The sequence below is a fragment of the Coturnix japonica genome, chromosome 1, assembly GCF_054131305.1.
Source record: "Coturnix japonica strain WE chromosome 1, WE-NBRP24, whole genome shotgun sequence".
NCBI classification, from domain to species: domain Eukaryota; kingdom Metazoa; phylum Chordata; class Aves; order Galliformes; family Phasianidae; genus Coturnix; species Coturnix japonica.
Genome location: NC_140663.1, coordinates 32,844,673 through 32,864,667, shown reverse-complemented (window position 1 = coordinate 32,864,667; position 19,995 = coordinate 32,844,673). Strand labels below are relative to the sequence as shown.

At 42.8% G+C, this 19,995-nt stretch overlaps 1 protein-coding gene across 2 annotated transcripts in view; it reads right to left on the bottom strand.

The window, feature by feature from the left end:
* Window positions 1–18,879, bottom strand: part of TRHDE (thyrotropin releasing hormone degrading enzyme) — a 206,266-nt gene extending 187,387 nt beyond the window's left edge. The window contains exons 1-2 of one of the 2 annotated variants that reach the window (XR_014942404.1): window positions 17,436–18,766; window positions 12,454–12,727 (exon numbers count right to left, since the gene is read on the bottom strand). Coding sequence is in view for 1 of the 2 variants with exons in the window: in XM_015855777.3 (XP_015711263.1) it covers window positions 12,454–12,727; window positions 17,436–18,253 (1,092 nt within the window). In the remaining variant the exon portion in view is untranslated. Of the gene's footprint in view, window positions 1–12,453; window positions 12,728–17,435 lie in introns of both variants that reach the window. The other variant, XM_015855777.3, reaches the window with a different exon arrangement.
* Window positions 18,880–19,995: the final 1,116 nt, after the last annotated feature.

Below are 19,995 nucleotides of genomic sequence, written 5' to 3'. Positions count from 1 at the left end.
AGAGAGTAAAGTGCAACAGATTCCAAAACATGTAACATACAGTCATAGAAAGCAGTTCCTGCGTTGGCCCATGCAGAACAACACCAGGTCAAAGTCACCAATAGCTGAGATCTACTCAACTGGTTGTCACCTCCAAACTGGCTTCCACACACAGCATGACAAAATACAATCCTGTGCAGCTCTTTATAAAATAGGCATGTTTTTGAAAAGACTGAAAACAACCTGTGTGATCTAATAAATGACCTGAAGGGCAGCTCTGTCTGTGGACCCTTTCACAATACCTCTCTGTAGAGAAAAACACTAAGTTTCTTTATCCCCAGCTACCAAGACCAAGGCAACTATACTCCAAGAAATAATTGCAGTGGGCTCTTAACAAACAGGAAAGTGAGGTACAAGCAAAGAAAGTGAAAGAAACACCTCACTCCCCTGCAGGGTCTCACTTGTATTCAACACACACCAAGCATCTAGCATTAACTTCTTGACTTCAATAACAAGAGCAGCCTGAATATGAAAGGATGGCATGTCAAGTCAGGTTCCCCAAATAACTGTATAAGTCATTTTTATGTTGCAGTTACTCACCAGTTACGGCAGCATATCACTAAAAAAAGACATTCACGCATTTTCACCTCTTCATCCCAAGTTGGTCTGTGGGCTACCTACACACTGGGGGTTAAGTCAAAAGGTTATCAAGTTTTATGGCTAGTTCCCTTTGGATGATTGAACTGAACAACCTCACTGTTTACCTGCTGATCATTGGATCTAACACAAACTATACAATAGAAGTGTGCAGGGTAAGGTAAGGACAACAACTCATTGCATTACATGCAGCATGAAGCTGCAACCTAAAGTTCAACAACACTACTTGAACTTGTTCTACTTTGTGGAAAACACAGGAGTACTTGGACTTGAAGGTCAAAGAAGCTGAAGTAACTAGATACAACAAGGCAGCCACAGAAGCAAGTGAAAATCTGTGGTAAAGGGTTAGGTGGTAGAGGAGAGCCTGTCCAAGTTAGCTGAAAAAGCTCAACAATTACAGAAAAACACTTCAACTGGTGTTTACCCTAACTGTTACAGTAATTCAGTTTTATGAAAACACCCCAGCATTAATAAATATTCTGTCAATTTGAGAAGAAGCATTTTTCAGAGCAGATCAATTTTCTAAAGAAATTAGTTTTGTTCCTTTCCGGACTTCCTCACATAGATATTTCAACGTACTGTTGACTTCAATTACAGAGTAGACTGAATAATTAAACACAGTTAAATACGTCAAATGCTGCTGAAGCACACATGAATGTACAAAACAGTACTCAAGATATTTCTTCTCACCCATCAACCTCTGAATAACAGAACTATGAAACTATGCAACTATACCAGCTGCACTGTGATTCACTGATCCTTTTTATCCTCACAGTACTCCATGGTAGCATAATCATTTCCAGTCATGTGTGACTCATCAAAGTATTTTGTAGTAAAGACAAGTGTTAATAATATGCCCTATTGTAACCACACAAATTACAAATCTTCATTTCCATACCTAAATTGTGCTTTCTCTGAATTTTTTCTGCTGCTTAAGCAGCTCTTAGGTACAAGCTAGTTAGGTGTTTTGAAATCCTTTCATAGCAAGGAGTCTCAAGCCTTCTCAGCTTATTTCTTAGAATAGGCTTTCTTTATCCTTTTTCGCTTTTTCAAGTCTTGTCATGCTATCCACTGAAGTCCTGAAAAGGTTCATAACTCCAAGCTAACACCTCCTTTCCTCCTTATGCTTTACTTATTTCTCACACCAGAAGTCAACGCAACTTCACTTGACAAATAACTTATATAATACATCCTATATCAATCCAAAATAATTTCCTGAGGATCAGAGAATCCACAAGTCATATAACAGACAGAGATAAGGAAATGAATAAATGTTAAATGTTGGTGGGTTTGTTTTATTTTTTTCCTTTTAGTGGTTTTGGTGTGGTTTTTTTTTGTTTGTTTGTGTGTGTGTGTGTGTGTGTGTGTATGTGTGTGTGTGTGTGTGGTTTTATATATATATATATATACCTTATTTCTTTATTTGTTTTCATTCTGTTTGTTTGGTATTTTTAAACTAAGCACAAAAAGCAAATAGTATTCCATGTTTTGTGAGGGGTAAAACAGCTGATCCCAATAAAGTATACTACTACGACCACAGCCCCATGGGGAATACTAACTAAACTTCAGAGAATTTGAGAAAAGTCTTTGAAAGTAGATAACAAATGTATGCATTAACACAATTTTCACTCAGCCTGAGCATGGATCATAAGAAAACTGTGAAATGTGGGCAGTCAGCAACTATTACCTTTGCTGGTGCCCATTTCAAAATGGTATCCAGTATAAGTTCTGCAATCTGAAACATACCAGACGGTATTTGCAAGTCCTCTGTTATCTTGCTCTAGAACTGCATTCTTAACACATTTTGAACACATGGAGGTGCCAAAGAATAAAGATTAATGAAGAAAGGAAAATCAAGGCTGGGCATCACTCCATCATCAGAATTCAGTTAGTAAATCTGCATTAAGATGAGGAAAATTATTCCTTTATCTGGGGGAGGGAAAGAAAAGTCTGACAGCACCAGCAGCCAAAAATGTAACTATTTGTTTCATGAATGTATATACATTCATACATACAACTTTACATGAAGTAGTACATGTTACATTCCTACAAACACAGGCTCCTATCTGAATTATTCAGGTAAGACCAAAAAAGAAAACTATAAAATTCTCACCATGTATAGATCAATCTCCTTTTTTTCCCCTATGGTATTTAAAGGAAACAATGAATTTACTGCAAAATAACATTATCAAATATTTAGCATATAAGAACAATCTTCAGCAAAAAACTCAGCATGATCTACTGCTGTTCAGCCATGAACTGTGATCTAATTAGCCAGAGGAATAGAGAACTATAAGAAACAAGAAGCATGCAAATGATTCAGTAAGCATGCTTTTTTGATATCATTCCATAGGAATCTGCTTCCTTTCTTCCTTTTCCACTTTTTATTCCCTCCTTTTATCTTTACTAACCAAGGTATTGCTTACTGTCCTAGGGAGACCAGTTGGAACTGAGGTTGCAAGCTGCTGTGACTTGTGAGTAGTTTAGTAGTCACTGCTCTTGGGAAAGAGGGATGGGAGGGGAGAAAGTGCTGGTACTCCCAGAGGTGCCCCATGAATACTAATAACTACCTTTTGCTTCTTAGGCCCTCCCTAACTGCAGCCATTTCAAATAATGCATTAGCCTTCACGTCCTGTCCTAAACAGCCATACAGCTCTGCTGCATGCTGTTAAACAAAACGTGTCGCTAAATATTTTTCAGGATAATCCACTGTGGGATAACTTTTTTAATACACATTAGATCATTTACCCTTCAAAGAGAAACATAATCTGCTTTCAAATTATGCTGTTCCAAGTAAGAAGATAACTGACTCAGTTCTCATCTCTCACTGCTCTTTCTATGTCTCAACAGTGCAGAGCAGCCAGAAAGGAGCAATTGAGGATTTCCTGAGGGCATCATTTGGTGGAACCAAGCCAACGCAGCTGGTTCTCTGCCACCTGCCCTCATCCCACTGCTCTAGAAGGGTGTCAGGGGAAGGGGCTGTGTGCTGTACTCCAGCAATTCAGCAGCCACCAAGAGATGTAATAGATTCAAGAATAAAAACAACCATCTACAAAGTAGGCAGGAGTCACCACAGCTATTCCCACAGTGGCAGAGCTTAGCCCACACAAATGACTCCCTTAGAAAGTAGCAGGCGAGAAAAAAAAGAACACAAACTACTGTAGCCCGTCCACTCCAACTCTGCTCTCTCTCTGAAGCTTTGCCACTGTGGCATCTGCTAAAAATCTTCTACCTGAAGCATTAAAGCACCCAACTGAAAGAATCAAAGAATTCTGTTAATGTTATGGGTACCTTTATGTAAAATTAAATATGCTGACTGGATCCTCTATGAGCATAACATCACAAACCAGAGAAATTTTCCCACACTCCAGGCAGAGGGGGGAAAAAAAAAAAAAAAAAAAGATGACCTTTGAGGAAGTTTCCTAGCAGACACAAAAAAAAAAAAAAGTCAGGTAAAAGACAAACCTCGAAAGTAAATGTTGCAGATACTTGACTGTCAGAAAATTAGGGGTTAGACTGGTGAGAGTTATCAATCTCTGAAATGAGTGGTTATTTTCCCACCACTGGCTATAAAAAGTGGAAATAAATAGGCTAAATTCCTGGTTTCTATATGAAAAAAATACATTTAAAACTTAGCTAAACCCTGAAGGAGAGTCTGGTCTATAAATAAATTAAAGTACACATCACTCTCCTCCTTCACAGATGCTGTATCTGTCACTCAACTAGATGTCAACTAAGACACCTGCCTCAGGAATCCATTTTCACTCCAGAGAGCAGCTACTATGGTGGGTATACAGGATAAAACTGGCTTGACTGACAGATGTTCAGGCTGCAGCTGGAATCCATGCACCTTTATGCTGTCCTGCAGTGAGATCCTACTGATTATTTGGACCTTCATGTTTGCTTCTCTAGGAAAAGCATGACTCTTAGAGCAATGTACTAACAGAGTCTTACTGCTTCAGTGGATGTCAGAAGAAGAATTCATGCTGATGACAAGGACAGAGGCCTTAATTAATAAGTTAATGAAGTCAGATATGACAGCAGAATATAAGAGGCATAAGGAAACATGAAAAAACTCATACAGAGCAGAGCACAGCTAGAGTGCTCAGGCTTCACACAGTACATGCTAGCAAGCATATGCTTATTAGGACATGAAAGGAAAATGGTCTTTCCTCCTCCACCTCCTTTCTTCTCCCGCTTATAATATGGGAAATGTAAGAAATTGCAGAGACTTTGAACTACTTTAAGCAAGTGGCAGGAGTGGAAAGTCCTCGACATTTCTTTCCATTAGCCAGAACAGACCCTAGATAAAGCAATGCTCTTGAAGGTACTGAATTGCAATCAAGCTCCTGGACTGATGGTTGCCACAAGAGCAATGTTAGCTACCTCTCCCTCCTCTCCTTGTTACCGCGAAACTACAAATTAGCCATGAATTAAGAAACTAATCTGTGCTCTTCAATTAAGTCTTCATGCTGTACATACAAAGTACATCACTACCACAAGATACTTGATCTTCTTAGCAATAAATAAATAAATAAAATTTCCAAACTCAAGCTTTGCAACTCCGTAATACTATTTGTAGAGTGTATCTGTTTGTTAATGAAATAAATATCACATTTAAATATTGCATGTACTACAAGTGCTGACCAAGAGTATTTTTTTAAAGCAGTAAGCACAATACATATATAGTATTTTCCTAGGGCATTCGACTTGCAAATTCACCAGAAATCAATAACAATGGACTGCAAGTTTGCAATTTATGTTTTTAACAGATTGCCTGGCATATTCAGTTTAGCATGGATGCTGATTGCATAGGTTTTTGTTTGTTTGTGGCATATTTTGTAGCTAGAGTATTTAAAAATTAATAAACAAAAAGTCATTTTCAATATACAAGATACAGAATAGGCAAACAAATATTGATGTGATGAACCTGGAAAGGCTACTGTTTCTGTGGATTACTAATGTACTAGAGCTTCCCACCTAACTAAAACAATTCACAATAATAAGTACAGAACTGAGAAGAAAAGCGTGTGTAGAACCTAATCCTTACTGATGTTACTACAGAGAAAATTTCACACAAGCAAAAGAAAGCACAATGAATCTGTTCACATTAGTTTATTTTTCTAGCTCAATACTCCTACCTCTAAACACTCTCTTTGTGGCATGCTTTACTTTTTCCTTTTTCTTTCCATTTTCTTTTTGTTTTTAACTGTTGATGAAAGCTATTTGAGGGGAGCAAGGGTAGGACATCAGTTGTGACAAAAAAAATAATGAATGAGCATCATCATATCACTATCATAGCAGCATTTCAGGACATACAAAGATTAAACACTGAAAGTCAGCATCAAGCTTTAGAAATACACCCGGTGCTTTCTGCATTAGCTGCTATCTGTTTATCAGATACATGTGTGGCCTCCCAGTGGTGAGCAGTGGGCTAACAAAAGTTACTTTTTACATATATGTAGGTTCAGAAAGTAAGGCTCAACTCTGAAGCCAGGCAAAACTCAGGCTGAAGAGGAAGAAAACTAAATTTTAATTGAGGACTAATTCTATTTTTGATAGCTAAATCACTCTGCTGTAACCAATTTGCTCATTCACAAAGAACTACCTGGTGTGTAATTACATCAATACTGATTAATAAATAATAACTGATGGAGAGACTATTTGCTGGCAGTTAATAACCAGCAGCAGAAGAGAGGGCCTAAGGCAGAGCCTCAGGCCTTTAACCCAGGCAGTCATTAACTGACAGAAAATGCCTGTTCTTGAGGTCATTATTGCTATTACATACAGACATTAATACATTTTTCAAATGCAGAATAATATGCTAAAATCTACAGGCTAGGATGTACAATAAGCATGAATTTATTTTAGAGAGAACTGGTGGTTTTTTGGTTGTTTTTTTAGCATCTAACAAATGACAGAATTCACTGGGGAGAAAGTTATTCTGAATAGTTGTTCAACCTGATTTTATTATTTTTTTTCCAACTATTAATGAAAGTCAGCTCTTCAGTCTCGTCAGACTGATCACCTAGACCGCAGGCAAACTGCACTGCAGATAAGGGAATGCTCAGCCTAGCTCTTCAGCATCTCATGAATGGTCATAAGCGTGACTGTGCTTCCAGTCCTCCTGACATAAGCACAAGTACAGAGCCACATTCACATGGAGCTGAACCTAAACTAACAACTCCTGTGTGATGCTGGCTGGCTGTGACCTATATCTGCTCATGCAGCTCCATTCACTAGCCCTTCCCAGGTAAAAAGGACTTTTTATATCTGCAGAACCAAGTGACTATCAGTGCACTGAGCCCATTTTAAGATCTCTCTCTATATTTATGTGATGCTAAGCGAAATCGAGCGAGTCCCCCAAATACAAGCCTTACAGAATTCAGTCCAGGAGCATTGATTCAGGCTCTCTGCAAGCTAGTTAGCACTATGAAAGCAGTAATTATTTTATTTTCCTTTAGCCAGATTTTTCACAGCTCCTTCTCACTGGTCAGGATAAGGCTAAGCTGTACAAAAGCACAGAATTAAGATCTTTAGTAACCAGAAGCTTATGTTCTCTGATTGTGTCTCAGAAAAAGTAATAACAAAATAACAGCAGTGCAATAACGGTTGCCCTTATTGTGGTATAACTCTTCATAAGATCTTCCTTAGCCTCAAGGTCTTTCTCTATATCATGACAAATTACTCAGCCCTGATGACTATGCAGTAATGTTTAATAAAACCAAAACCAAGACCCACCCAGCTCTAGAGCTCTCCTTAGGATCTAATGTGTACGGATTCAGATACCCAGTGATACCCACACAGCTGACCAAGCTCTGGGTTGCCCAGTATGCTGCCAGTCCTGCAGTTCACTCTGCCACCCTTTTGGAACAGGAATATGAGTAGCCAAAGAGAAACCACACCAAATTCTTACAGCACTGTACTCCACCAACATTATTTCTCCTGTTCATCACCAAGTTGTCAGCTAGCTGCTTTCTACTACTACTCCTCATTCCCACAAGCTCCAGCCCTGCCTGCAACGTTCTTCTAAACTGTCCATCCAAAACTTCTCCCAAAGCCACTCCTTTCCACACACTTTCCTCTTCTAGCAGATATTTGCCCTGACAAGAGTCATATACTTTAAAGCAGCAAGTTGTTTCTTCATTTCTGTAGTTATCTCCACATCCCATCCACACCGAGAGAATGATAGAAGATGAATCTCCCTGAAACATCACTTCCCAGCAACGCATTCATCTCCACCAATAGACTCTGTCCCTGAGCATTCACTCCTTCTACTAACTGAAAGAATAAGCAGCAAAAAAAGCAAGGAAGAAAAATAACCTGAGACAGAATTGAAGGAGATAGTAAGTTTCCATGTCCACCTGACAAAGGAACAATGAGAAACAGAGGGTTTGAAGAATAGAAGCACTGCTAAACATGAAGTAGAGTAAATACCAATCGAGATGGGGGAAAAATGAGGCTAAGGCCTGATGAATGGGAAAGACAAATAGAGACAAGAAAGAAGGAAAAAGACACAGAGGTGGTGTGATAGATATTACAACACAGCCAGCAATATTTTGCTGTTAAGAATTACTCACAAAGAACATACGTATGAGATATGATAAGGAAACACAATATATGAGTAAAAGCCAGCAAGCATGTGAAGGTATGTGAATTCTTTGGGATTATTTTACTCTGCAAAAATGACAGTACACAGATTCAATGAGTTTCACTGACTACAGCTGGCACAGCTGCAGTGCAGCACAAAGCCATACAGAGATCAACTAAACCTGCTCGTAAGGATGTCCCTGCTCCCTCAACATAATGTTACTTCAGAGAGCACCCTGGTATAACTGCTCTGCTCCCTAGTTCACAGCGGCACAGGTATCTGCACCATAGTCTCTTCTTCAGGAATCAAGCTGTGCTCAAACACAAAGGCAGCATCAATGATTTGAATCTTTTTCTGTAATCCCAGATGAATTTGAGAAACAAATTATACTCTTGTAATGCACATAAGAAGGCAATTCTGCTTTTAAATTACCTGCTCTGGAAGGGATTCTGATCAGACCCACACAAACTAAAGAGTTATGCCAATGATTCACAGCCACTGAACTGTGCTCCTACAAAAGCACTACTTGTCTTAATTCTTCTCTCAAAACAATTGTAGTGTATGAAATTTACAACATCTCCATGTCTGCAAGAATAAAATAGGTTATATCAATATTATTATTTGATTGGCTAGCTCAGTTTTCCAAGTCAGTTTCTACTTTTAACTTGGTATGTATTTGAATCTCATACATGGATTAAAATTAATTTTGAGGTCAATGCCATTCTTTGAGAAAAATGGAATAGCTAGAAGTTAATCATTCTTTAAGAACAAACCTGCTTTTAAACTCACTGTTTTGTTTACTCCTTAGAAAATTCATCTGCCCTTGACCACAGGAATCTACTATGAGTGGTCACCCAGCACATAGAAGAGATTTTAAGTATTAGAGTACTGTCAAAATCTGAAAGGTTACTTTCCCTGAGCCTCTCTAAACATTCTGAGAACCAAAATCAAGTTTGTGAAAGTACAAAAACAAAAGCAAAAGTACAAACAAGCTGAACTCTTTCAGAGATCTATGAAATAATATACATCCCGTTAATTGAAGAAGGCCCCTTAATCATAGAATGCTTTACATTGGAGGGTACCTCTCAACTAGTTCTAAACCCCCTGTCATAGGCAGGATTGCCAACTGCTAGATCAGGCTGTCCAGGATCCCATTCAACCTGGCCTTGAACACCTCCAGGGATGGGAACATCCACAAATTCTCGAAGCAACCTGTTCTAGCGCCTTGCTACCTTCTGAATAAAAAAATTATTCCTAACATCTAACCTAAACCTCCCCTCTTCTAGCCTAAAAGAAGACCATGCCTTCTATCCTATCAGACCATGTAAAAAGTTTCCCCCTCTCCTGCTTGTGAGCTTCTTACAGTTACCAGAAGGCTGCAATGAGATCTCCCCAAAGCCTTCTCTTCTCCAAGCTACGTAAGTCTAACTCCCTCAACCTCTCCTCATACAAGAGGTACTTCAGTCACTTGATTATCTCTGTGCCCTTCTCTGGACCTACCCCAAGAGCTCCACAATCCTGCAGCTAAGACCATCCAATCAATACCCGTCAAAATGTTTCATCACAGAGGTTAGATTAATTTTCTTGAACATTCATTTATTTCCAGAAGTTAACTTTATCATACATTTATGTTCACTTGCCGAAAATATAGGAACAAGTAAATTTTAGTGACTAAACAGCTTCAGAGAAAACCAAGAAGTTTAGACTTGCCTGTGCCAGGAGGTCAAATTTCAAAAGTTTACCTAGATAATAGTCACAGATTCCTGGAGTTACAGTATAAAAGCCATAAAATGATGGCATACCTCAGCAATTCATATGAACAAAGCCAGCTCTAAACTGTTTACCATACATTAAGACGTAAGATATTCTTTCAACAAATCTGAACAGTCTTACAGGATATAAGATTATCTCAATCTATGCAGGCTTTTAGTCTTCAAGTATTTGGCAAAAATTACCTACTAATATGCAGCAACTGCTGACAAAGTTCTGTATGGTGATACACTCGAGGCTGTGTAGTAAATATCTTTATGTCCTACTCATGCTAAGCAAGAGACTCAAACATAACTGAGATCACTGTAGCCAAGAATTCATATGAAATAAATACTTGGATATTCTCTTTAAGAACAGCAGCAAGCAATAGTTACTGTCTATATCACACTAGTATGCCACTGTCTTCATGATATCAAACATACTCAAGCAGCATAAGTTTGAGTTATGAGGTGTGAACACTATAAGAAAATGAAGAGGAAATTGATGGTCCTGAATATCATTCTCCGTGTTACATATATTTGTTTACATTGATGCTGAAAGTTGAACAGCTTACAACTGCTTTTTTTTTTTAGATGTTTGGAGGACATGTCAGAGATAACACAGTAGTATTATGAATGCTGAACTTGCAAATAATACATCGTATTAAAGAACAAGGAATGTGAGACTTACTACAATATATATCAAAAACTTCCATCTTAGAGGAGTTACAGGAAAAACACAAGTAACTGTTGTTTTCTGAAGCAGAAAAATATGACACTGTTCTGAGCTTAAGACCAAATACTTCACCTAGAAGGATTACAATGGAGAAACACTGCAATGAAGATCATCAACTCCAACCTGGATAGAAGCCTCTTTCAGTACTGATTGATAAGGAGAAAGAAATGGCCTGAAATCTCAGCCTGTTCTACTTAGGTCAGTCTTGCAACTATTACAGCAGCCTGAGGCAACCAATTACTCATCCCAGGAGCAATGCTTCTTCTACAGACAATCAATCTGAAGGTAGAAGCACTAAGAACTAGGCATCAGCTCCACCATTCTCCCGTCTTACTTTTTTGCATGGACACTTACGCAATCCTTTTCTAAATTATCTCAACTCACTGAACTAACAGAGAAACATCCTTGCAAAAGACTAGAGAAAAAGAGAGAGAGAGGTTTCATTTTTCAAGCTAGTAAGTGAAATCAACTCAACGAATGGTTCAGTTAGCCCCATAGCACAGAGTTGTTGCACAGGGAGGAACAGCTAGTCCCAGCCAGAAGAAGCAGGACTATAAGCCTTTCTCTTTCAGTAAACAAGACTGATAACTAATTACCTCATGACTTCAGTACAACCCAAGTGAGGGCCACCAACAAAGAGGGCTGGGTCTACACTCTTTCATCTTCAGCACAGCCTTGAATCCTTACTAGGTTTCAGGCAGTCACATAAAAAGATGGATCAAAGAACTGATCTACCCGCAAACACATTCACACATTTCCATTTATCTTTCCAGGTCAGTTCTCGGAATTACACAAGAAAGCAAAATGGCTGGCTGAGAAAAGGTGGGAACAGCTCCCTCTGCAGCAGCTCAATGCTCAGACTTGCTAAAAGTGATTATGGAGACGTCCCATGCCTTGATCAACAACAGAAAGTAGACAGGAGGTTCTTTCTTATGCCACCAAACTACAGCACAAGTAATGGAGCATTTGTAGAAGCATAAAGGTAAAAATGCACTTTGCTCAGGCATGCAGCAAGAACTCCAGCCTAGCCCTCAGCTTCCAAAAGTAGATCAATTTTGTTACTCACTGAAACTAAAAAGGAAGTGTTTCTCTGAACATACACCTGAAAAATCAAGATGACAGCACTGTGAAATATTCTACTAAGCTGACAGCATTTCTCATGTATGTTTTGGCTTGTTATACAGTTCCGTGCTTGATATTTGTAAACAAAAACAAAACTGACATAAATAAAGGATTTCTCTTCCCCACCCCCACCCCAACCCCCCCCCGTCCTCCACAGCATAACTGGTGGAATAATACTGAATTTGGAAGCAACAGCTCCAAAAAGTCAGTGCTTCCACCAACATGGAACTCCACTCCATGGAAGCTGACAGGACAGAAAGTCCTGCTCCTGAACAAGTTCTAAGATGAAAGACTATGAAAGACTTAAGCAGCCTCTCAAGCTAGCACACAGTACACCAGAGGGAATGTCAGTACTAAAAGACTACAAACCCTTCCACTATTACTGCACCACACAGACTGGTACTGGGTAGGTTGTAGGACAAGCAAGAGAAAACATCGTAAGAAAATAAAAGTGAATTGAGAAGGACACCTGAAAGTTTAAAGTTTCATCGGGCAGCAAAACCTACAAAACCTACTAAGATTAACAATCAGAAAAGTATTGGAGAGGGGAAAAAAAAAAAAAAAAAAGAGAGATTTTCAAAGTAGCAAAATGTGTCTGGTACAACATAAGAAATACTTACAACTACTCCACTCTTGGTAACGGTTTCCCGGTACGTAAAATTGCACACTGCCCAAGCAAGGTAATACGTGGACATGAGAGGGGTTTGTGAAAAGTGATCTGTAACCCATCCATCTTCTTCAAAAACAGAAGTTTCAACTGGCATGTTGGACAAAGATATATAAGTTGCTTGATGCTTGATGCTGATTTTGAAAGTGGCCTTGTAGATGGGCTCATCAAAGCAAGGAAAGGCTTTTCTGGCGTGAGTAGGAGAGAACTGCGTAACACCGAGAAACCTGGAAAAGAAGCAAACAAAAGCCAACACAGCAGTTACTGACTGTGACCAGCACTCCATTCATGGACGCAGTAAATAAGACATTGCTCGACTCTTGTGATTTAACAACAACAAATGTAACAGTACAAGCAGACAGCACTGAATGCTGCTTTATCATTGTGGCTTTTCTTTCTTGATGTGAATTTTTACTACCTGTACTGTAACACAATCAATATAAAGTAATGGCCAATAAATTTTGTACAAATTTGCTGTCATCACGCGGATGTTAAATAATCCCTTGCTTTCTATATGACTTCAGGAGCTCACAGAAGTTTTGTTCTATAAGTGAAAGAAAGTTGGCCAATATTGGTCATAAGCAAGCACAGTCTCAGTTAAAGCCAAGATTTAGTAGCCTTCAGGGAACTCACTCTGCCCTGAGACATTGGCAGCATGCTCTGCCTTTCTTTGGACATTAGAACTTACACCCATGCAGTGTACTCAGGGGGGTCATTGCTTTCCACCACTGATTACTTCTTTGCAAGTGGCATAGGTCTGAGACACACTGTACTACAAAACAGCAGCATTGCTACTGCATATAATCCAAAAAAAGAAAAAAAGAAAACCATTTGGGGACCGTTGCAAAATCACAAATATAACTGAATAATTACACAAGCACGGAGAAGTTTACCTTTTTTCTACATGTGCTTTTCTTATGCGGTATATTTTATAGAGAACAAATACATATCAGTTCAAATGTAAAAATATTCAAGAATCTCTGAAGAAGACACTTATTGAGCCATTGTAGAAAATGGGAAAGCTTTAGTTCAATTCTATTATAATAGAATTATTATTAGTAACAGTGACCATTTTCTTGGTAACTAAGCAGATATTGAAGAGGAACCTTTGCAAGTAGAGACATTCTTCAAATGTACACCATTAGAAGAAAACCCCACATATGATGATCGCTCTGCAGAAAGGAGCTGCATTTAAAAGGCTGAACTGTAGAGTTCAATAGGAATGTTTTTCAAGGCACATAGGGCAAGAAAAGGACTACACCTAAACTACACAGCTAAGTATGAAGGCTTTTGGAGAAGTATTGAATCATGTCTCAATTTTCAAGATTCCATCAGTGGAAATCACCATGCAATTTTAGATAGCTGGTAAACATTTGCCACAATTTTAGAGCTTGAATAATCATCTATTACTCCTCTGGAGGAAGAGAGCAGGTGGATACATTTGATAAAATGAAAATGGTGGCACTCATTATTCATCAGTCCACAAGCATTATTCTACAATACATAAAATGGTACCGCATCGTATTCTGTAATATCTGATGCTCTGAAACCCTGAGGGGGAAATACAAGTAAATAAATAATCAGGAAATCTTTAAGGATAGTTGTTTGTTTGTTTGATTGTTTTCTAAAACTTCTTGGGTTTTAGAAATACTGTAGTATTATTTTATAAAATTCATTAAGAAAAGCTTCTTGAAATGTTGCATTTATCTCGCTGTAGAGTATCAATGCCCAACAGAACCAGATACACGTTTCTAGGTGAAATGATTACCTCTTTCATAAAGCTATTTAAAAAATACATACTTTTCCCCACTACTGAAGGTTTTACCATTAGGTTTGTTGGGTTTGTGGGGTTTTTTTTTGCCTAATAATGTTTTTTGTTTTAGACAAACGATTACTGAAGGAATTCATCATACTGCATTTGTCTTGCCTCACTATAAAATATGGGCTAGTTACATCATAATTCTGAATGAGGTTGTTCAATATAAAAGTTGAGGTTGTTCAATATAAAAGGTAAAAAGTTGGTGCCAGGTATTCCAGTGTTAATCCAGGAAAATGCCAGTATTATTGGTGGATTTGTACTAGTGCAACAAAGCCAAATCGGTCTATTAAACGACGCAAAGCAACTTAATTTATACGCAAAGTATTTCACATGGCCCTGATTCCACATTCCAGACACATGCTAAAGACCTATGCACACTGACAGTAGCTTCAAGTGAGCTTGGAAACCTGTACCTGTCATTAGTAAAGCCAGAATGATGAATTTTCAGCTGCAATTAACTATTTTAATGAGCTCAGATATCCAAGTAAATGCATAAATAGGGAATACTGTACATACACTGACACCCTCTAAAAAGGGCACATTTTTCCCACTTTTTGGCTGTCCTATCTGCTGTCTTGTTAGGCCATTGAAACAATCTCTTCACCAGTGACAAAAGCCAGTGAACTCTGCATCCTCTGTATTCACACAGAGGAATAGATAACATCTACACTGACGTAATTGGGAAAACACCGGATGGTCGATATTCCACACTAAAAATACACCAGCCACCAATAACAGTGGTGTTTGTAACACATGCATTACTATCAAATATTGATTTGCTTATTGTGTCATAAAGTAAAGCAAGCAGAAAGTTTAAAACTTCTTCCCAAAGACTAACCTGCTTAAAATAAAATAGCATATGCTTCAAGGCCAGGCTGGATGTGGCTCTGGGTGGCTTGGTCTGGTGGCTGGCAACCCTGCATATAGCAGGGGGATTGAAAAGGACCACAAAGATCATCTAGTTTCAACCCAGGCCATTCTATGATTCTCATCTATTCCCCTAAGCGTTAGGGAGAACAACGAGCAAAACTTCCACCCCATACCAAAAACAAAGAGCAGGTTGAATAATTCATCCTCTAGATCCTTCTCTGGGCACTGACATTTTTATCTCCAATTCCCAAGCACATCACCACAAAAAGTTGTACTTCTGGGAATGACAGCCTTGCAGCCTGTCTGCTCAGCATACCCACGGCAGTAATTTGCAGGTACTTTAATTCCACCTCATCTGTTAAAGGAAGACGTGTGTTTCCTCAACAAGCTATCTATTTTGACACCTTAGTAGTGATAAGATGGAAGAATATGTCTGTTTGTTTTGTCTGAATAATATAAGATTCTCTTCTCTTCTTCATTTATGCCCAAGGTGGATGTTCATTTAAATTATGTGTGCATATTACTACTGTACTCTACAGGAGCTCTGTATAAAATGTTTGTTGATTCAGTAATCAGCCCATTCTAGCACATAATGAAGAATAAGTTTGTAGCTTATCAGTTGAATTTCAGCTTTCAATTAAAGTAGCACAGATAGCAGTATGAAAATAAGTACTTCATGCTACTGTGAACACTTTAGGCTAATTTATGACTTCCACCTATGAAGACCACAGCAAATGGACTAACTTTACAAAGAGAAGAATTATGAAGTGAAGGCATTGTTGCACTTGTAAAGCTTCGCAGTTAACCCACCACTCACTCCTCACACACAACAAAAGTGAAAAATGATGTTTTAGACCCTTTTACGGCAACTACTCCTCCAGCGATGTCACCGTACCTTAATCAAATATAAAGATGTCAGAAAGCTGAAATCCTGCTGGAACATCAAGGTCCCTGGGAGCAGGAGAGCAGCCTTGTTGTCTCTCATAGCAGAAATTGTCCATGTTTCAGGACTACAAATGAAATACATTAAAATTGAGCCACTAATCAAAATGCAAATTGCAAGAGGGCACTTCTAATGAAGAAGTTTTGTGGTTCAGAACGTGCAGTACTTGTTTGGTATCTGGGTGACTCTAACTTTTTGATAGTTCAAGGGGAAAAACAGTGCTGGTGTTGAACATCTGAAACTGTAACCCTGAACTGATTCGTTTTAAAAACAGCATTTTACTGAAAGAAACACGAGCTGGTGCAAAGAAAAACCACTGCGGATTTCAACACAATGTTACCAAATACATGGTAAGGATCTTGCTAAATGTAACTACATTCAAGTGCATTAAAAGCAAAGCGCCTTGAATCCCAGAAACTACATGCAAAGTAGTGGGAAGAACGTTTTACCGCTGCCTTCCATTCCTGTGCCTTAAACTCTCCTGATGACTCTGAAAATTAACAGGCTTATCTCTTCTTTCATTTCTTTTCCCCCCAAATCATAACTGGAACACTGGCATAGAAGCACAGAGCAGTAACTTTGAACAAACATCACAGCAGAAGCGGCTCAACTATTTCCACAGGAGGCTCAGACAGGCAGGAGCAGTAACTGCTTAAACAACTTCTTGCTGCTTTTGCAAAGCAAATTATCCCCCCTGCTGTCAGCAGCCTCGTCTTACCACGTGCCCATTTCTACACAGGTCTGTACAAACTCCTGATTACCCCACTCACTCACTCCCCTACAATAAAGGCATTTTATTTGCATCCTTTCCTACAGCCGCGCACCTCCAAACTCTCATTTTATTTCACTGCAATGACAACCGGCTCAGGCAATTTCAATCCCACTTGCAATTCCAGCATCACACTGGTGAGAACTGCCAATAACCACAACGCAGGTGCTGTCGATTTGAACCGGCGAAGTGTTTTTCTGCCTGACTTTTTTGGTCAATTCTCAGCCTTCCTCTCGGCCGCACCGACCCATAAAGGCTTACTTTGGGAGTGCAAGAGACCCTTCGGCCCCACCTGCCACCACCGAGGCGCCTTCCCGCAGCCTGAGCCCCATTCCCACCCTGACCGCATAAGCGAAGCAGGGCAGCGCGTTCATCCCCGCTTAACTCCGGCAGCTCCGCCTCTCACAACGCCGGCCCTCCGCACCTCCCCGCCGGTCCTAGCGCCGCCCCGAGCCGCCCGAAGTTGTGCACGGGCCGCCGCCGCCGAGGGACGCGAATTGAGGCGTGCCGCCCGCCGGGCCCCTCCCGCCGTACCTGCGCTCTCCGTGCAGGACGTAGGAGCTGCGGAAGAAGCCGAGCAGCTCGTTCTCGATGAGCGCGTTGTAGATAATCTTGAGGTTGTAACTCCGCTGCACCTCCAGGCTGCGGTTGAGGACGACGACCAGGACCTGGGTCTGGGGGTAGAGGAAGGACCGTGCCACCCTCACGGCGCCCGCCAGCTTGTCCTCGGCCACGCGTACCGCCTCGATGTGCATGCGGTGGGCGTGCAGCACGATGTAGCGGCTGGCGTTGCGCACCTCCAGCTGCACGTTCACCTCCCCGCAGAAGGTGAAGTTCTCCATGAAGACGCTCAGCATCAGGTTGTAGTGCAGCGGCCGCAGGTGCCGCGGCAGCCTCGGCCGGGCCCAGGGCGGCAGCTGCCGCCGCCGCTGCCACTCCTCCTCCTCCTCTTCCTCCTCCTCCTGCTGCTGCTCCGTCGCCTCCTCCCCGCCCCGCGCCTCCTCTCGCGGTTCGGCCCGGCCGCGGGGCTGCCCGGCCGCTGGTCCCGGCAGGCTCCCGTTGTTGGCGGCCCGCGGGGGTCCGTCGGCGGCGGCTCCGCACTCCTCGAAACGGACGCTGAGCAGCACGGCCACCATGGTCACGGCCAGCAGCGCCAGGATGGAGACGGCGAAGCCCAGCACCAGGCGCTTGTGCACGGCGATGTGCCGCTCCGTCGTGCGGGGTCGCGGCCCCGCCGCCTCGGCCCAGGGGCCCGGCGGCAGTCCTCGGCTGCCGTTCCTCAGGGCTGCCTCCTCCTCGATCATCATGGGGGTGACGGGCGGCCGCTTCTCCCTCTTCTCCTCCAGGGCCATCACGGCAGCGCCGCCTCCTCCTCCCGCGGGGCCACCGCCCCCCGAGGGGGCCCCGAAGGCATGGGAGGCAGCGAGCCGGGGCGGCCCGGGCGATGCCGCTCACATCGCCCGCAGCTTTGGCCGGGGTGAACGGACGGGCTCGGGGGGGCGGCTGCGGGCTCTCCGCGCCGTCCGGCCGCTCCGGCAACTTGTGCGGCTGCTGCGGGGCACTTCAGTACATGCCGGGCAGCCCCCCCTAGCGCCGCCGCCCGCACGGAGCTCTCCTTCCCGAGCAGCCCGAGCCGCCGGGGCCGGGGTCGGGCCCCGGCAGCGCCCGAGCCATGCGCGCCCCGCGCCGCCGCGCAGGGAGGGCGGAAGGGTGGAAAGGAGATCGGGAGGGCCGCCCCCGCGGGGCTCGGGCGGCACCGGACAGCGCCGCCGGGCCCGTCCTCCGCCTCCTCTTCCTCCCTCTGGCCCTGGAGAGTCGCTCCTCGCCGCTCCGCTCTTATTTTGTCTTTCCTGTCTCCTGCAGGTACAGAGCGCTCTCCCGGCTGGCTCGGGCAGAGGCAGCTATATATAGGCACCGGGGAGAGGCGAGGGAAGGGAAGGGATGGGAAGGGGGAGAGGCGGGCAAGCCCCGCCGCCCCTCGGCTCAGCGGCTGCTCCGGCTGCCAGCGGTGACGGCGGCGCCCCGGGGGAGCGGGCGGGGGCGGGAGGAGGGGGCGGTGCGGGGACGGGGGAGGTGTCCCACCGGGTGACACGGCGGCTCCGGGGGAGCTGCGGGCGGGGGGAGCCCCGGCCGAGGCGGGAGGCGGACGAGGCGCTGGGCGGCCGCAGCCCCCCCTTTCCCGAGCCCTGGGGTTCCCCGGGATCGTGTGCCTGAGTGCGTGCTCGCCCCGTAAATATTGAACGCGGCTCTGGGTCGTATTTATATAGACTTAATAAAAAGCCGCCGACTGCACGTTTGGACGACAATAGCGCTGTCATCCGAACGCGGGGATGGAGCCGAGAAAAAGGATAAATACTCCTACTTAAAACGATGGGATTAATATACCGAGAAGACTCAACCCTTAAACACTGGCTGGCGCTTCCCGGGAGCCTCATGCCGCCGCTCCGAGACCCCAGGACGACCCCCCCCCCCCCTCCACCCCCCCACCGGCACTGCCCACCCGCGGCCCGCGCCGCTTCCCCGGTCACAGCCGCAGCATTCGGGGATTATGTGAGTGCGGTCCGGGGTGAGCACCGCCACGCGGCTTAACCCCGGCTGGGAGCATGGAAAGCCTCAGTCTGAGCCCGCTTCCTTCCTCCTTCTCCCCCACCCCCAAACTTTTGCGTATAGGGATTGTGAAAACGCAGAATTAATCTGCAAAGCGGAGATCCAGATCGATGTATGAAAGCATCGCTCCTGTTCTCTTTACTTTGCTCACATACTTCAAAAACTATCTCCATGTCTTTTTTTTTTTTTTTAGCAATTTATCTCTGATCTCATCTCATGAGCAGTTACCTATCTGTGTCTTCACAGCATTCAGTCCTATGGAATACATGATGTTCTTCAGTACGTTACAGTTTGCAGAATAAGGGCTTTACTTTCCATGGGGAAAATGCAATATCAAAGTCCTACACTTCTTTCTTAAGCATAGCAAATCTGCACGGTTTGATGAAATGGGATGTATTCATTTTCCCTTCTGAAGGGATGCCTGATCTCTGCCTTCCTCGAATCTCCTGCATCCTTTAGAAATGCTATCTGACTTTGCATGCAGTTG